This window comes from Nelumbo lutea, chromosome 4, assembly GCF_056320005.1.
Source record: "Nelumbo lutea isolate HS-2025 chromosome 4, American lotus-T2T, whole genome shotgun sequence".
Classification (NCBI taxonomy): domain Eukaryota; kingdom Viridiplantae; phylum Streptophyta; class Magnoliopsida; order Proteales; family Nelumbonaceae; genus Nelumbo; species Nelumbo lutea.
Genome location: NC_142687.1, coordinates 10,050,859 through 10,069,712, shown reverse-complemented (window position 1 = coordinate 10,069,712; position 18,854 = coordinate 10,050,859). Strand labels below are relative to the sequence as shown.

The 18,854-nt window shown below is 37.4% G+C and overlaps 1 protein-coding gene, 1 long non-coding RNA gene and 1 pseudogene across 3 annotated transcripts; 1 reads left to right on the top strand and 2 right to left on the bottom strand.

The window, feature by feature from the left end:
- Positions 1-5,663: 5,663 nt before the first annotated feature.
- On the bottom strand, positions 5,664-9,141 carry LOC148853836 (uncharacterized). 2 transcript variants are annotated; one of them, XM_088982818.1, is made up of 2 exons: positions 8,836-9,141; positions 5,664-8,650 (listed from the first exon to the last, which is right to left on the bottom strand). In XM_088982818.1, exons 1-2 carry the CDS (start codon positions 8,893-8,895, stop codon positions 5,900-5,902), a joined length of 2,811 nt encoding a protein of 936 aa, XP_088838944.1. In that variant the 5' UTR covers positions 8,896-9,141; the 3' UTR covers positions 5,664-5,899. The 2 variants fall into 2 exon arrangements, with proteins under 2 accessions (XP_088838944.1, XP_088838943.1); XM_088982817.1 differs by having other exon boundaries at positions 5,664-9,141.
- A 4,087-nt stretch (positions 9,142-13,228) lies between these two features.
- Positions 13,229-15,816, top strand: LOC148853835 (UDP-glycosyltransferase 92A1-like; annotated as a pseudogene).
- Positions 15,817-16,805: 989 nt separating this feature from the next.
- Positions 16,806-17,792, bottom strand: LOC148853834 (uncharacterized). The gene is made up of 2 exons (XR_016094778.1): positions 17,408-17,792; positions 16,806-17,135 (listed from the first exon to the last, which is right to left on the bottom strand). It is a non-coding gene; the product is annotated as an uncharacterized LOC148853834 (long non-coding RNA).
- Between the last annotated feature and the right edge of the window lie 1,062 nt (positions 17,793-18,854).

Genomic DNA, 18,854 nt, shown 5'->3' with positions numbered 1-18,854 from the left:
TAGATAGCAAGCAATGAGAGTGGTCAAAAAACATGATGAAGAAGACACCTTGGTAGGTGGTGTGCTCTTATATAGATGTTAAGGAGTGATGTTGTGTTCCTCCACTAAGGTCAAGATGAGGAAGGTGAGGGATGTTAGTGTCGACTCCAGTGTGGGCTGGGCTTAGCTGATGTTCACCACGTCTCCTTATCTCTAAGGAGACGGCACTGCCCCATTCTGTCCTGAATTGGGTGGGTTTTCTCTGATCTTAAACAGGGATGAGGTGGGGATGAGAAAAATAAATTTGTCATATGGGACAGAGATAAGTTTTGTATATAATTCTCCGAATCCTCCCAAATTCTGTGGTAAATTATTAAAATATGCTTAGGTTTAACATTAATTTCTATAATATTTTTAATTTTTTCTCAAATTTTTAAAACTTTTAGGATCTAATAATTTATTTTTTTTAAATATCCCTAAATCTTCATAATCCAATATTTAAAATACTCCTAAATTCTCATAGTATAATTTTCAAAATACCCAAAATATGATATATTTTTAGGTATTGACTCAGGGCGAAGAAAATTTGAAGATTCTCAATCCTTAATAAGGAGATATCTCGCCCCGCCACCAGGATGGGAAAATGATAGGTACATCCGTATGCACATTGAACAAGCACGTAATCATATTGCCGACATCTATCATGCAAATGTTTTTTAAGTGGGCTTGGAAGTATTTAAGAGGCAAGCACTCTCAAGCCCACTAATCTATGTCCCAATGGTTGTGGGCAAGTCTAATCATCTCCTACACTAATTTCAAGCCCATTTGGACCAAATGAACTTGTAGCCTTGCAGGTACTCTCTTGGATTCAGGGGCCACAGGACCCAAACGAAGTTGCAGTCCAGAGCACTACCCACCATCACAACCAAGAATTCTCAGGAAGGGATGATAAATTGACAATACAACAGGTCCGATTTTGGAATAGGTTGGGTTAAACCCGAATCTAAGTTGTCTCACCCTCAACCCGCTCCACCCTTTAGGAGATCCCTAGTGGATTAGGAAATTTTATTAGAAAATTTTTATGTGTGGGGTTTCATTTACATTTATTGAGTAAATACTTGCAAATATTGATTTCTGTGCACCTCTCCTAATTTAGGAAGCTTCATTTTGAACTTGACGTCTTTGCTGATATGATACCTAATGATGCCTATATATTATAAACGCTTTTATTAATTACTTTTTCCATTTAAACGGAATCAAACACCCTCTTTATCATGAAATGCCATGATCACTAGCAGCAGACATTAGATGTTTTTCAAAGACTATTCTAGTTTTTTCTTGAAATGTTCCAAAAAAATGCCAAATGAGACTTTGTTCTAGTACTACTTCTTAGAATGGACTGATTACTAGTGGAGACTAGCCACACATATACAAATTGCGAATCATATTAATTAGCCACAATCTACAAGCTTTGCGGGCCCGAAAGAACTGCTTTTTGATAAAAAATAATGACTTTTGTCAACATCGTTGAGGCGTGAAAAACCAAATCTTATTCAGGAATCCTTGGATAGTTGATAGTTCTTTTTCTTGAACGAAGAAAATTCAGAAAGCGCCACCTAAAATACTAGCTATACCACACGCAACCCCTTTCACAGGAATACCATCAACACCACACAGGCATCGGCGGCTCTGTAAATGAACAAAAGTTGCCAGATGCAATTATGGCTCATGTCATGGCCTCATGGGTGGTCTAGTTCCCAAACAAGCCCTCCAACCCTACCTTATTAACCATAACACCCTTGATTATTAGCTTTTGTTATTAATAGTCAATTGCTACAGCTTGCAGGTCCTGTTTGGCTTACATTTCCCAACCATTTCAAAGTGAGGACCCATTGACAGATCCCACTTCAAAGGATAATCAGTCTCCTGTCATCCAAAGTCTTATCCCAATCATATGGAGTTGGCTATATGTTTAATGTTATTTCTTATTACTGCTTTAATGTATATTTTTTCAGTCTATACTAAGCCCTTGCTTAAACCCCAAATAATTATATCTGGGTCAAGCTTGTTATTGATGAATTTGGATTTCCTACCCACCAACTCTTTCTCATCTCTACTCATAAAACCCTACAGCCAGAAGAAAAGGTGTTTCGCTTATTCATAGTATATTTTAGGTGTTGTAGTGGATTGGTTTATGGGGCCAGACCCAGTTGCAAACGCTGTAGGAACATCCCTTTTGGGATTTGGATAAGCGTAACAAAGAAATGGTGTATGATTGAGAATACATCCTATTTGAAAATCTCACTTGACAACTTAAACTTTTAGATTCAATAGTTCTTTAAGATGGTATTAAAGTCACTTTGATTAAATGATCTAATATTCAATTATAGGTGATTTTAAATCAAAATTGAAGTAGATTATAAGTGGAAAATAGAGAGCAAGAGCCCCATCCTTCCCAAATGCGGTACCATTGGGAGCCACCTAAAGACTGGACTGGATGGCTCAAATGGTAATTTTGTGGTTACTAATTAAATTGGGTAGTAGTGTAGCTATAGTTCTGCTATCCAGGTTGAAGCTTTTGCAGCTATAGAAGAAGGTTTGTCTCTCTTATAGAAATTGGGTGTTGGTAAAGCTGTGATGGAATGAAGCTGTCTCCAGTTGGTGTTGGGCCTTCAAAGCAATTCATCTAAATGGATGAATTGATGAAAGATTTGCAGTTTGGATGCAGTGATTTTGAGATGAATTGCTCTTGGGTGCTGATCATGAGGTCTGGTGTTATGGTGGACCACGAGTTGGCATCTAGAGGCTTCTCTTCCTATGCTGAAGAATATTTTTGCGTTATATCATGATGATCTAGTAGGTTGTCTTATTCTGTATATGTTCTAAAAAAACATTCAAAGGTGTTTGTTGTTATAGTGTTAATTTATTTATTCTTTTTAGAGGTGTTTGTTGTAGTTGTACTGTTCTCCTGTTGTGTTGGTTTTGATGAATATAAAGCACCGACTGAAAACATTAGGGCCATCTAACCCCAAATGCAGTATGAGGAAATATGGCGATGTTGTGATTCTGGGTCAGCCAGATCGACTCTAGCGTTTCAGTCCGACTTGGGTCATGGTTTTTGAACCACCGTGTTGATCTGGATGATCGGATCATTCACATTTGGTTCAAGAATTGTCTAGGCAATTAGTTTTATTTTATCCCAAACCCGTTCCCTGGTTAAAAGCCATTTTATTGGTCAATGATCCATTGACCCGGGTGATCAAATCATCGATCCGTTGACCCATTCAGTGGTTTTTGGCAGTTTTTCATTTTTAATTATTTTTTATTTTTCAATTTTGTTGTCAAAATAGGTCATCCATTTGAACCAGATAGTTGAACCGTAGACCCAAAAACAGATGGCCAAAACAGTTTCGTTTCCTGGTTGTTTTTTAAAACCATGGTTTTTTTATCTGAAACGTTTTAGGTTGATCAATATTTGATGAGAAAATATGTTATTTAGAATTTAAACGTCAAATTTGACATTTAAGCTCAGTTTGGAAGTTAGGAGTACAAATACAGATATATATATATATATATATATATATATATATATATATATATATATATACAAAATATTATAAAATATAAGGTTTTACACTCCACGATTGTATTTGTACTCCTAACTTCCAAACTGAGCCTTAGGCTCCATTTGGAATGGTTACAAAAATAAATATATTGAGTGTAAAACCTTGCATTTTGTATATATTTATACTGTATAAATTTGCATTAATGCAAAACTATGGCAGTACAAATGATTGTAAGTGTAAATTCTGATCTATTTTTATTTCAAATTTTGACTTGTTTTGTTTCACTGTAGTATAAATGAAGTAAATTAAGATACGAAGCAGAATAAAGCAAAACCCAAAACAAAATTAATGAAAAATTTACATTTTTTCATTTGCACTCCTAAACATTTATCCTAGTGTAAATAAAATTGCACTGCGACCAAACACAGCCTTAACATCAAATTTGCATTGCAATAAAATATTTCAGATAAAAACCATTTTTAATTCGAAACATTTCAAGTAAAAACGACAATGATATCAAACATGACCCTGATAACCCTGATTTATCATTGCAGCCAAGAGTTGGCATATAGTGCGGTAGGTTGCACCCACAAAACTCTAACCACTTGCATACAGTGATGGAATGCAATGATAGAAGGGAGAGTAGCCGAGTAGGGCATTCAATTGAAAGCCCAAACTTTAGCGTTAGACTCACTTATTTTAGTTGTGACACGAAGTAACTAACATTCCCATATATTTACGATCATCTGACTCCAAATTTTTTGAAATTAATGCACGAAAAGCCTATTATTTCATATCAAGCTATATTAAAATTTAAAAATATTTCTATTTTTTGCAAAGAAACATTTTTATGATTGGGAGAGTCAATATTCTTTTAGTAGAATAATTAAGGTTATGTTTGGTTTGAAGGAAAAAGTAAAAAAAGGAAAGAAAAGAGAGAAAAATTTATACAAAGTTTGTAAAATTTTTCTTACAATTTATACAATTGGAATTCACTATCAGACCATCCAATTTAGCACCACGTATGTGTTATGCATCCATTCCATCGAAAAATTGCACGGAGGTGAACAAAATGAGTACCAACAGTATTAACGTAATATTAAAGCAATTGTGACTGTAATTCATGATACATTGTATCCACATGCGAACAGATTTTCTACTCACTTTCTCTACCTGTATCCTGTCCATGATACATTGCAGATGCACATCTCATAATACAACATGACAATGTGTGACTGTAATTCAAGGCGAGTAAAGTGTGGATAGAGAGTAGTGGGCAGGAAATTTTGATCCAAGGCTTAAAATATCGTGTTACGTATCGATTGATATGTATCATATTAGAGCCTTTCCGATATGTCCCTACAAGGGTTATAAGGATTGTATCGGGTCAAGCCATGATTCAGAGGATAGCTGGAATTTAAACCGATCCATCTGAACCAATTTTGAAAAAAAAATAAATAAAACACAAAAAAACAAAAGCACTGATATACAGGCCGATACACACTAACCTTGGTTTGAGCTCATATAACAAGCAGCCGGGGTGACATCATGGAGGGGTTGAGAATCCAGATTTCCTCACAAACACTTCACATCCATGCATTAAATACATCTTCTCATAAACGAAAAATATATAAATATTCCCTATGCATAGCTGAAAATATTGTGAGGACCAAAATCCAATCTCAAGGGTTGGTAAGCTTATATGTAGTCTGTGGCTATATGAGGTAAACTTTAGAATTGCAATGAATTTACATAGCATTTGCCTTGACATAAATGGATTTTTATAAAGAAAAACTCAGAAATGTGAGGTTAAAGATGCTAGTCATATGTAACGGCTAAAAAGGCAAAACTATTTATCTAAATGCCATTAATGGTAAATAATACTTTTTTTACTATTGTTACTTACGAAGTCCTGATTCAACTAATAATGCATTCTTAGTCACCAGTTCAATAGCAGATTGCCATCTAAATGCCGAATATAGAATATGGGCCTAAACCCATGTCCCTGTTACCTCTAATGATGGACCACGGGCCCATAGTCATATGTGAGCCAACCACATTGTAAAGTGAAAAGCACATAGACTAATGGACAGGTCTTCCACTGCAATTGCACGCGTATACAGATACAAAATGGTTTTCCTTTTCCACTCCAAATCGATATTTTCATTTTTTCTTTTTGACAGTTTTCAGGTTATATGAGCTACAATCATCTTGGGAACTCAAAACAAATAAGAAGAAGACCAGAAGAAACAAAGAAATTATGAATCAAGAAGAAATTAAATGTCCTACTTCACTGTATCATCCATGACACCCATGTCTAATTTAAGGTGGAAAACGCCTGGTGCGGCGGAGCTTTACTTCTCTTGGGGTTGAACTGAGGTTAAGGAATTCACTCTCCAGTAATCTCCGTTCTTCTTCTCATTATCCTCCCCATAGAACCACTGCATCTCTTCTCTGTTACTTTCAAGCCCACTACTATCTGAGCTTGAAACTGAGACTTTCCTCCAGTCAAACCAGATCCTTAGCATCATATAAATCAGCACCAAGCATATTACTGTTGAAGTGAATACAATGGCAACTATAATTGCTGCAACTTCATTATCTGATAACCATTTTCTTTCCGAACCCACTGATTCTGAACAGGAAACTAGTGGAGCACCGCAGAGGTCTTTATTTCCTAAGAAGGAGCTGAGAGGGAATCCTGAGAAGGTTGAAGGAACCTGACCTTGGAGAAGATTATTTGACAGGTTTAGCATTTGGAGGCTGGTCAGTCTTCCTAGTGATGGAGGTACTTCTCCTTGGAGTTGATTGAAAGAGAGATTGAGTCTCTCTAACTTCATGAGGTTTCCAAGAGATGATGGGATCTCCCCAGATAACTGATTTCTACTGAGGTCTAGTATCACTTGTAGCTCAGTCAGCTTCCCAAGCTCTGATGGTATCATACCCGTCAAAAAATTCTCGGATAGTCTCAATTCATACAGCTTCTTACACTGCTGAATTGTGGAAGGAATGGGGCCAGTAAGATTATTCCTTTGCAAGTCGAGAACATTTAGACAGGTGAGATTTCCAATCTCTGGTGGGATCCAACCTGAGAGATTGTTGCTATGGAGAGAGAGTTTCAGTAGTTTCGAACAGCTTCCAAGCTCTGCAGGTACAGTTCCATGGAAGTCATTAGATGACAAGTCTAGCTCTCCCAGACCCTGAAATCTACCTAACCACGATGGGACTGTGCCTGTCAGTCGATTGTCATTGAGGAGGAGATGCTCCAATTGGTTGCAGTTCGATAACTCTTGTATCACTTCGCCTGTGAGGTTGTTGAAAGATAAATCCAGAAAGTTGAGCTCTATAAGCTGGCCGAGTTCAGAAGGGATGGTGCCAGTCAGATGGTTGTGGCCAAGACGGAGACGAGTCAGGTTTTTCGACTCAGCGAGTCTAGTAGGGATACCGCCGGAGAAGCTGTTGTTAGTTAAATCCAGAACGATCAGAGTGGATGATCCAGAGAGAGGAAAGATGCTCCCACTGAACCTGTTGTGAGAAAAATTAATAATACTGAGATTTTTCAAGAGGAAGAGAGATTCAGGGAGGGGACCTTCAAAGGAGTTGTTATAGAGAGTAACGACGCTCAGCTCTGTAAGGAATCTGAAAGTTGGTGGCAGTGATCCTGAGAGCCTGTTATCAGCCAAGGCCAATTTCTGAAGCTTCTTGCAATATCCCAAACATGGAGGGATTGGACCTGACAAATCGTTCTGCCTCAGTTGAAGGAAAACCAGATGCTTAAGCTTCCCAATGGTTGCTGGTATCGAACCAGTGAAATGGTTTCCGAAAAGATCAATCTCCATTAAACTTGAGCAGTTTGTTAGCTCCCTTGGTATACTTCCTGACAGCTGGTTTTCATAAAGATACAGAACAGTCAGTCTCTGTAATTTTCCAATTTCAACTGGAATTCTACCTGTGAGACTGTTGTGGAACAGATAGAGACCTTTCAAACTACTCATATTTCCTATCTCGGAGGGTAGTTTTCCAGTAAAGCTGTTATTATTGAGTACAAGATCGGTGAGATTCCGTAGATTGTCTAGACCAGATGGTAGCTGTCCATAGAAGCCATTGTTTGAAATATCCAGTTGTTGAAGTGAAGAACAATTGAGCAGCTCCGATGGGAACGTACCAGAGAGATTATTTAGACTGAGAAAAACTTTTTGCAGATTCGAATTGCTGAAACAAAAGTCACTAGGGATCCCTCCAGTCAAGAAATTATCTGATAAAACTAGCGACTCCAGATTCCTTAGCCGACTATTCAGGATGTTGATTTTTCCAGAGAGCTTGTTGTTTGACAAGTCTAGGGTCTCCAGCATGCTTAACTGATTTAGTTCTACAGGAATTTCACCATTCAATCTATTCCCAAGCAAATTTAAGTACTTCAGGTTAGAAAGGCTACCTAACTCAATGGGAATGGATCCAGAGAGGGTGTTGTTTGCCAAATGTAGAGTTTTCAGTGACTCGAGCTTTCCAATCGAAGATGGAATTTCTCCTTCGAGCATGTTGCCAGCCGCTGAGAAGACTTGAAGCTCTAGGCAGCTACTGATCTCTTCTCGTATAAGGCCGCTGAAACTGTTCTGCTGCAAATTCAGAATTTTCAAACTCTTCAAATTACCAATTTCTACAGGAATGCTTCCATTTAATAGGGAAAAGGCAAGACCCAACACCCTCAAATCAGTCAAATTACCAAGATGTGGTGTAATTTCACCTGTTAACATGTTGTTTCCTACTCTAAGAACTTGCAATTTCTTCAGAAGGCCGAGTTCTGCAGGAATCTTACCAGAGAGAAAGTTTGAATACAGATACAATTCCTTGAAATTCTGAAGCTTTCCAAGTTCCGGAGGAATTGGACCAGTGAGATAATTGGAGGACAAATCAAGTATTTGAAGAGAAACGAGGCATGAGAATTCAGGTGAGATAATACCAGATAGTCCTGATCCAGATAAATTCAGACCCACAACATGAGTCAAGTCCTCTGAACATGTCAGTCCATTCCAGCTGCAGATATCAATACCCGAAGACCAATTCCTGAGAACTCCTTCAGGATCAACCAACTGTGATTTAATTCTCTGAAGACAGGATGAATCCAATGTATCTCCATGAGCAAAAGTAAGAACGCCAAGTACTGATAAGAACAGCACCAACGGACATATTTGAATCATACCCATTACAGATTCAACGTTAATAATCACTTTGTATGCAAAATAACAGACACTCGGATCAAAAACAATAGCAATATCTGTACTCAGGGTACCTTTTTCCACGTGCTAAATGGAGAGCAAGAACAACAGCCACTGGAATTTGACATGACCATGAAAGAATCAAAAAGGAGGGAATAGGAATTCAAACAAGAAAAACTGCATAAGAGATAACGCAGGTTTATACTGCAGGGATGATGGAACTTTGGAGTTTATATAGTTATGTTGAAGTAGGCCTGACTCGTCAGTTTGCAAAGAGAGTAAAAAAATGCGAAGGAAAGTGATGAAACTTTAACCATGGATTTTGGTGATATTATTTTCTCTTTTCTCTTTTCAGTCTTCAATAAAAGTATGCATATTTTATTCTCTACCGGTAGCCACAGGAATTTTCTGCAGATTTTGGAATCTCAGGAGATATAGAAGTTATGCAGATAAAGATAAAGTGTTTGGTATTTGCTGAAAACAAAAAGTAGAGAAAACCCACTTTTGCCCATTTGAAAATAATAAGTGGGCCTGTCTCTAGAACTCTACTTGGTGCAGGCGATGTTTTACAATGGATAAAATCGATTGGATCATCACTTATTTATTCATCCCTTCTGTTTTTTCTATCTATATTGGTTAAGAGTAGGATTTGACTTTAAGCATATATGATAAATTAATTTCAACAAATTGGGTATAAAACCATTAGGCTGTGTTTGGTTTGACGGAAAATAAGAGAAACAGAAAGTCGATGGGGAAGTTCTTAACAAATTTTGTGAAGTTCCTTAAGAACTTTTCAACAACTTTGTGCTTCTCTCTTATTATTATTATTTTTTATCAACTGCCTCACTAAAAATACATCAACTCCTAACTGTACCAAAGTTCCTCATAATTAATGATCAAGCTGTTTTCACTTATAACACATTGTTTGAAGAGTGAGGGTATGTTGATCTTAGGACAAAAAAAAAAAGAAAGAAAGAAAGAAAGAAAAATAAGGGAGCAATTGCAAGTAATTCCCAAATTCCAAAGGCAGATCCATTTGAATTAATATTTTTGTCTGAAAGTAGCTAATGGTAAATTTTCCTGTAGCTTAAACATGTATATGGTATTCTCATTTGCAGAAAATGGAAATTGGTTATTGATGAGCCTACCAAATCCTTCCTCCAGGCTATCAAGTAATTGGGTCATCTCCTTTGAAGGATAATAGCCCCAAGTAGCTTGACTGGTGATAGGCCAGAAGATAATCAATAACAATGCAATTCAGAGAGAGACATCGAAGAACTGAAGGTAAATATATGCTTATGCCCCTTGTTTTTTTTTTTTTTTTTCAGTCCTACAAAATTAATGCGAATCTTTTAAGTCTTCAATCAATCTTGTTTTTGGGTGTATCCCCATCCAAGACTGATTGAATGATCTTGACTAAGTCTGACTGACATTGCACATATGTTGTAGGGAGCATCTTCTCCAGTACACCTGACCTGGGGAGCTATATCTATATTTCATATTTTTTTTAATATATTATTTTTGTTTTATTTCTAATCAAATGAGGCCAAATTTTAGAATTTTAGAGACCACACCTCTTGCCTCAAATAAGAACAGATTACTGGATTTGATCAATTACATGGTGGAAAACTAGCTTCATCATTCGTATTATAAAGGACAGACCATGTGAGTGAGGTTTTGACTTTAGTTGAAATATGGATTTAGAAAAGGGTAGCTGTTGGCCTTGTCCAATGCAGGATTCCATCTTAAGAAGAAGCCAAACAAATGAAGACAGAAATGGTTTCACGGCTTTTACTTCAGAAATGAATTTCCCTTGGTGCAAACTGCTATTTTTTTTCTTCGGTAGAAGGTTTTACTTGGCTTTTCACATGTACCTTTCTATGATTTACCTTTTTCTTATTTCTTGGGCTATAAGCAGGGGCAACCATTGTTGATAAAAATCCAACATGGAATGTCCCATCGGAATCCCATGAAAAGGAACCAATGTACTTCCCTGCCCTTCCTGCCACTCTTACCCAGCCAAGTGCCCAAGTGCTTATTTGCCTTCTGCTCTCTCTCTCTCTCTCTCTAAATGTGTAAAACGCTTATTTTGCTTATTCATGATCATGGCATGGGGTCTATCCTGGCCTCCTGGGTTGGGGCAACAGGACCCATAGATGCAAATGGGCCCCCATAGCTAATACTAGGTTTCTCATGCTCAAAGGATAGAAACCCACCCAGGAGCACTACCTATGTTATGTTAAAGATATGTCCAATCATGGATATAAATTATAAGCTCAGTTTGGAAGGAGTAATACAAATATCTAGAGTGCAAAACCTTGTATTTTGTATTAGAATTATTTACTAAAACACCCCCTATAGTTTTATAGATTCACTTAAGCCTATCCTATAGTTTGCATTTTACTAAAACACCCCTTATAGTTTGTAATCTAGTTATTTAATTCACGTTTCATTAAGAACTATTTGTTTTGCCATCTGAAAATAGTAACATGATCACCTAAAGTGGAAAATGTTTAAGGTCATGGACTCATGGTTGTTTATTCCAAAAGTACCCCTAAACTGAGTGCAAAATGTTCAAGGGTATGGATCCATGGTTGTTTATTCCAAAAGTACCCCTAACGCTTTTTTTAGTAGAAAACAAATTTGACCAAATAGAGAAAAATATAGTGGATGTCCTTGTTTTACTAGGGAGAAAAATGGTATTTTTGTTTTTTGATTAAATTTATTTGAATGAATGTTGGTGTTAAAACTGTCATTTTCCACTTTCATCTAATGGAAGGTCGATTAAGTAAATTGATTGCAAAATATAGGGGGTGTTTTAGTAAAACACAAACTGTAGGGTAGGTTTTAATAAATTTATGAAACTATAAGGGGTGTTTTAGTAAATGAGTCTTTGTATTATTTTGTGTGTATTTGCACTATATTTATTTTGTATTTGAATTCTTTCCAAATTGAGCCTTCCTTCGACTGGTTTCCCCAAATACAAACAGATCTTAAGCCTGTATTTGGTTTGAAAGAAAAGGTAAGGAAACCTATACAAGGTTTCTAATGAAGGGTGATTTGACCCACCAATCGTGAAGGTTGACCTACCTAGCCTAAGAGAGGCTAGCAAGTCGCTCTGTGACGAGGTGGCAAATATCACCTTAGGGGGGCAAGTCGATGGCCTCAAAAACTAGCACGACCTCCCCGACCTGGGCAGTCAAAGACTTAAGTAATGAGTAGGACTTTCGGGGAAACAATCCTCCCAGCTATGTGGCAGGACATTCCTATCCGGAGTAGTGTACCTATCAGTTTCTGAGTTGGGCAGCAGCATGTCACCTGTCTGATACACATGACCCTAGTCCCCATACTATCACCGCCAACGTGGGATGAGCATGCCCCTGAAGATAGCGGGCTGATAAGGCTCATCGTTCCCAGATACCTCAGACATCAAACACGGGCCCCAACGCCTATAAAAAGACCTCACTATTCCTTTATAAGGTACACACAATTACTCTTAACATTTTCATTGCTAACAAGCATTGTGCCCAATCTGCTTTCACTAGCCCAGGTACTCTAATATTGTGTCTTCTTGCAGTTTGATGGACCAACCTCATTAGCCCGTACGTCCAAACTATCCTCGAGCAAGGAGACTGAAAAATTCCCGCAACATCAGTTTCCTTTCTTTCAAACCAACACAGGGTAAATGAATAGTTGAATATGTAATTACACTAGATAGCTTTTATTTAGGTGGGTTTGGAACTTCAAGAAAGGAAACCCTCCCATGTTAGATTTTCATAGCATTTGAGCCCACAGTGTCATTATGAAGTGATTTCTGGTTCACATGGAAGAAATGGAAATAAATTCATTACTGGAATACTGAAATTTCATCATTTTCTATATTTTTCTAAACCTCAATGATGTCATTTGTTCCAGGTGGTTTCCAAATGCCTCTCTACCTTTCTTGTTTCATTTTTTCTAACGTTATGAGTTAAAAAAAATAATAAGAAAATAATTTCTTCTTTTCTATTTTGGTCAAAGGACTCATTTCACCCAAATCTCCACCTCTCTCCTGTGAAACCTTTTTTTTTTAAGCTGCCTTTGTTTCTCTGACATTGCAGCTATTATTTCCACCACTTTTACAGCGAATGACATTATATCTACCCATTTAATTTGTTTTGATGTAAATGTGAGGAAAACAAGGTTTTCATCATAAGAGGGCAAAAATATAGTTCAAATAATTCAGTCTGCAAATTTCTTTTTTTCACCCATTAAACAAAACAAATGGAGCCTTGATTCTTTATGCTTACTTTTTTCATCTTCAAGGAAATGAAAAGAAATGACAGTCCAACTCTGTCAAGACTTCTGGTACATCATGTGAACCCTTTTGTCTAATCTGTAACTGGTAATAAAACAAGTGCCTTACCACTAGGGTACCCATATGGAGAAGAGACCACCTACTTCAGAATTCAGGAATAAAGAAGCGGAATGCATGCTTGTGAAGGAAAGACCTTTGAAAAACATCAGAAAGGCCAAGGGAGAAGGTACGTGAGTAATATCAATATAGCATTAACAATAGAAATAACAACAATTGTAACACAAGTGGTTGAGAAAAGATAGTTTTTTTTAAACAATCATTCCTACTTGTGTCTTCTTTTTGTTTGAAAATTAGTGAAACTTTGGTGACAATTTATTGAAAAGAAGGTGACAAAATTCATCAGATATTCAGAATCTTGTGTTGACCCATGAAAACTGAAAGTCTTATGTTGCTCTACAACATTATTATGCAATTAATTAATCGTTTAATGTTGACTTTTGTGTTAATTAACTACCCATTGATTAGTTAAGCTTTCTGGTTCATTGATTAATAATAAGTTGACACTGCTTTTAGAAGTTTATGTCCAATCTTCGCAGCATTAGGTAGCCAACTCTAGCTGTCTACTTGTCTGTGGCATTGACCACTAATAATTAGGGATAACTTTTTATTTGGTCAATATGGTCTACTTGTTTCATCAACTCTAATCCAAGGATACTTTGCTTACTAAATTAATGGTAGACAATGTAGAAAATGGAGTTTCTCATGTACAATAGAATTAGAGAATGTTTGGATGACGCTTGAACTTAAGCCTCCACAGAATTCAACCAAGAATGACTTCATATAGAATGGAAGTCTTTCTAAGTTGCAGAACCAGAGAAAAAAAAAAAGGTGACAAAGAAAAATAAGGGAAATGAGTTCATTTCTTGAAATCCTGGAATTGCTTTATTTCCATCTTTTCTAGCAATTGAGAATTAGAGAATTGGTCTGCTACCCAGGTCGTTTAACAAAGAAATTTAAGTGAGGAATTTGCCATTACGAATGGTTTTGTGCCCCTAAATGAAGCAGGGAGTTCCTATATATCAAATTACCAACTGCCCACAAGGATCCTACCCACACGACACTGCAGCTGTATATTGAGAATATCTTCGGTATACAAATGCAGTATCCTGTGGGTAGGATTCTTGTGGGTAGGAGATCTGGATTCCTTCATTTGAGGTTAAATATAAATCCCTTCTTCCCATCCTCTTCTTCTACACAAACAAATTTCACTTAAAAAACCCTGCCATATGTTCAATTCAGGTCCTTTCTAAAAGTTTTTAATCAATTATCAATTTTTGGGCAAAAAAATAAAAATCCACATGTTCAATACATGCTCTCTTTTTTAGGAATTTTTAATTAAATATTGAATTTTCTGGTCCTCCCCCAAGACTCCTGAACAAGGAGGGACACGGGGCTGACACAGACTATGAGAGTGAAGACATGGCCAACCCAGAAGATCCCTTGTCTAATGGACAGTCCTGAACAGTTTCGTCTGAAATGGGTACTTTTATCCAGGGAGCTTTTCTACTTGACCGATTGGGAAACCTGTCCTGTGAATTAATGCTTCCAAATGAAACGGAAATCACAGAAATATTATATACTCTGGTGACATAATAACATGCATTAAGAACAAATGCCATTACTAGACAAGGACCAAACCTTCGTCATTCTTTGCACGAAGTAGCCAGCAGATTTAACGCCACATTAACAAAAGATAAAGGAACAATAAACATTTGAGTAGGGGTGTCAATGGACCAAATTCGGGTTAGACCCCATCCGATTCAAATTTAAATTGGACGGGTTGGACGGTCCAAATTTTAAAATCGGATTGGACTGGTCCATGTTTTTATTGTTCGATACAATTAATGGACCGAAATGCACCAACTCCATTTCTCCGCAAACCGTCTGAAAGTCTATTGAAAGCTTGAAGGCGAAGCTCTGGACATTCATCGTTCGTCTCTTCAAATCTAGTCTCTCTCTCAAACCCTCTTTCGAAAAGTTCCTATCTGAAATCACCATCAACAAAATGGCGGTCCTCTTTTTATTATCGTCGACATATTTTTTGGAGGGTAGGCCAAGGTCGCAGACGCCCTGGGTATATTTCATTCCATCTTCAACACTGACGGTGCTTATGGTATGGCCACTTCTCCATCTACACACCTCCCTCCATAATCCGTCGCACCCAGCTCCCAGGGATTGATCCTTGATCTAGATTCACACAAGCACAGGTTCGTCTGTGGTTGAGATCCGTTGGGCTTTTATTTAACACGGTGGAGGACATCAATCAGAGTGGCCTACCACCTCTTCATTGGCCAACAAAACCTGTGCGGACAAAGCTACCAGGACCACCCTGAATCAATGCATCGAGTGGCTCAATACGCATTCTCTGGATTTTGTTCTTTACGTATGCTTCTGTTCTCAGAACACAATCTCTGCTTTAGAAATGACAACATTGACTATCACTCTGGAGGCAAGCGATAGGAATTTCATATGGGTCATTAAGCCTCCGGTGGGACTTGACACAAACTCTGAATTCAGGGTAGATGATTGGTAGTCAGAGGGATTCGAGGATTGAATAAAAGCGCAAAACAGGAGACTATTGGTGTGTAAATGGGAACAGTGACGGCATAAACCCCGGATAGATATTCTATCTCATAGGTCTACCTCCACCTTCCTGAACCATTGTGGTTGGAACTCAGTGACGGCAATAAAGAAATAAGTCATTATTTATATTTTTGTCAAAATTTTAATATATCTATGCAAATTCTTTTATATTTTCTAAGTTTCAAAAAATTTTTGAAGCTTCATTTAGTTTGGACCGGATTGGGTCCAACCCAGTTCATTTGCATTTCAACTTGGATTGGATCTGGTTTTTATGAATTTGGATTGAATTTTGTCCAATCTATTTGTAAATGGACCAATGCTGGACCGGATTGGATTGGACAAAATCCAGTCTAATTGACACCTCTACATTTGAGGATGCCTTTGAAACCTTTATATTGCCGTCACTACAAAGTGGGGTACGGGTGCTGAACTGGCAAACTGTAATTTGGAAACATAGCTCTAGGTCAAGAAAATGAACCGTGTAGAGGAGAATTCAACTTTGATACAGATAAGGAACACTAGGAAATCGCTGGAAAGAGAAGCTCCTGATACTGGCTGGATAAGGCTTAGATGATGGTGAAAATTGAAAATGATGAAGATAGCTGTAGGTCTGCAAATAAATATTGTGAGTTTGAACCGGCCTGAACCAATCTAAAATTAGTTGGATTGGGTTCGAGCTCCAAAACCCAAATACATTATGCATAGGGAAGGCTGGGCCGAGGCTGATAGGCTGATAGCAGATATACATGATACACCCCTACTCCATGACATTCAAATGCAGTTCATAATCTCTGAAATATTTTATGACCATTCAAATGTTAATAGTAGTTCATTCATCCTAGAATAAATTTAATTCAATCTACGTTCACATTCTATTTCCAAATAGTAAGGAACATTAATATAATTTCAATTGGTTTAGTTGAGATTTCAGAACTCCCATTCTGTAGGTGGGACGACACTGATCATGTGCTCCAACCTATTATGCATTGATCTGAACTGAAGCAACGTAATGCAGTTCTTAGAATCTGCATCATGTAACATGGGTGTCTCCGCAGACGTGATCGAACAAAGCAGAAATCAACACTACCACACTAGATTCCATAATGGGGGAACCCAAAGGAAAAGGCCAATGCTATAGGTTTTCTTCTGAAGTCCTTGTCTAACAAAGCCGACTTATTAACATCTCAAGAAACATTTCCTCAATTCAGTTAAACATCTCTAACATGAAAAATGTCTCTCCACACATTTGGTCTGGAATGCTCGTTGTAAACATGTATGCTCTTACAAATTATGCAAGCCTGATAATCGCAACTGTAGTATTCTTCTTGATTTAAACCCGAGCCACGGTACTTGGGTTGTAAACAGAAGAAGCATTCATTCTTTCCCTGGCTGGTTTTGCTTCTCTGTGGATACGCTTCCCAACGGAGGCAGTGTCTGTATGTAAATTTCATCACGTAAAAGAGAGAAGGTCACTAGTCATGACTGGAAGGAAAAATTAACACCTAATTACAGTATTTGGACTATTTGGGACAATTTGTCGAACACTTTCTGGGCTTCAGAAGCGCGCAAACTTTGATGTCCAACACCACCACAATAGATGGGACATGGTCTATATATAGTGGTTTGGCAATGATTTCGATGGCCTCTTCTTATTTTTTAAGAGAGAGAGAGAGAGAGAGAGAGAGAGAGAGAGAGAGAGGAATTACCAGGTCAGGCTTGAAGATGTTATGGACCACGGAGGCACCTGCGAGAAGCGAGAAAACGACGACGACGCACGACCATGCAAGTGAAGGCGTCCCAGTGGGTTGCCTCCCTCCAAACTTTTGATTCATCCTTTGCTTGCTTTCTCTCCGCCCTTAGACAGACAGTTAGTTACTCGGGACCTCTCCTTCAACTTCTTTGGTTCTGAATTCTGCGGCTCGTGGCACTTGAGGAACTCTCTCCGTAATATTGTCCCCGTATAGGAACCTTAGATGGGTCTGCCCTCATCATATGGGTAATGGGTTGTATTCCCCTTGGGCCCATATATATTTATGGACCCCCAGTCATGTAGCTCATGTAAGGAGGCATCAGCGTAATTAATGTTTTCTCTATAAAATGTTGGGGTGTTTGGGCATATATTTAAAACCGAACCGGTTCCTTCGGTTTCTTTATTATCCCAAACCGAATCAATCAGTTAATTGATTGGCCAGTTAATTAGGTTAGCGGCCGACTTTTCATATTAATCGGGGAAAATTTTTAATTAGTATCATGTATTTTGGGTTTAGTGTCATTTTGGTTCCCGAACTTTAAAATGCAACAATTCAGTATCTAAACTTTCAAAATATGTCCTTCAAGTGTTATCTAAACTTCTTTATCAACCATTCAAATGTTGATAAAAAATTAACAATCCCAAATCTATGCTTCTTCTATTCAAGAAAATTGGGATCACGTCTCAATGGGCATTTTGGACCCCAATTTTCTTAAATAAAAGAGGTAAAGATTTAAGACTGTTAATTTTTTGCCAATATTTAGATGATTGATAAAGAAAATTAGATGACACTCAAAGGGCATTTGTGTTTTTTTCAAATGCCATTTAACAACCGGTTAACAATAGGTACTGAATTGACACATTTTGAAAGTTTGGGTACTAAATTGTCGCATTTTAAAGCTTAGGGACCAAAATGGTACTAAATCCATAGTACATAATATTAATCGGGAATTTCCCTATTAATTAATCAAAATTCATCAATTCGGCATTGATTTTTTAGTTTTTGATGAACACCGTTAGTAAAAGTTTTTAAAAATTAAATGAATTGGCCAGTAAAAATAGAAACTGAAACCTTTTTTGTCGATAATTTCTAAATTGGTTACTGACAGTTTGAAAAACCGCATGAACCCACAAATTAAATGGATTGATGGCGAGGTCGTTTATTGTCACACCTATTGGAAAGGTAACCGTATAGGTGATTGGCTTATTAATTTTGCTCATCCTCTTTTCCCAGTTCTTTAAGATTTATTTCTTATTCTGATATTTGGGAACTTGTAGCCCCTTTTCTTGATTAAAATCATTGGCTTCGGTGAGAAACAGAATTGAAAACTACAGTTGAACCATGAAACATTCTAACCGGTTAAGTCTTTCACATTTTTGTTAATTTTATTAATCTAGTTAAG

Excerpts from the sequence above, each read along its gene's own strand:
- LOC148853836 (XM_088982817.1), bottom strand. The coding sequence starts at position 8,749 with ATGGGTATGATTCAAATATGTCCGTTGGTGCTGTTCTTATCAGTACTT.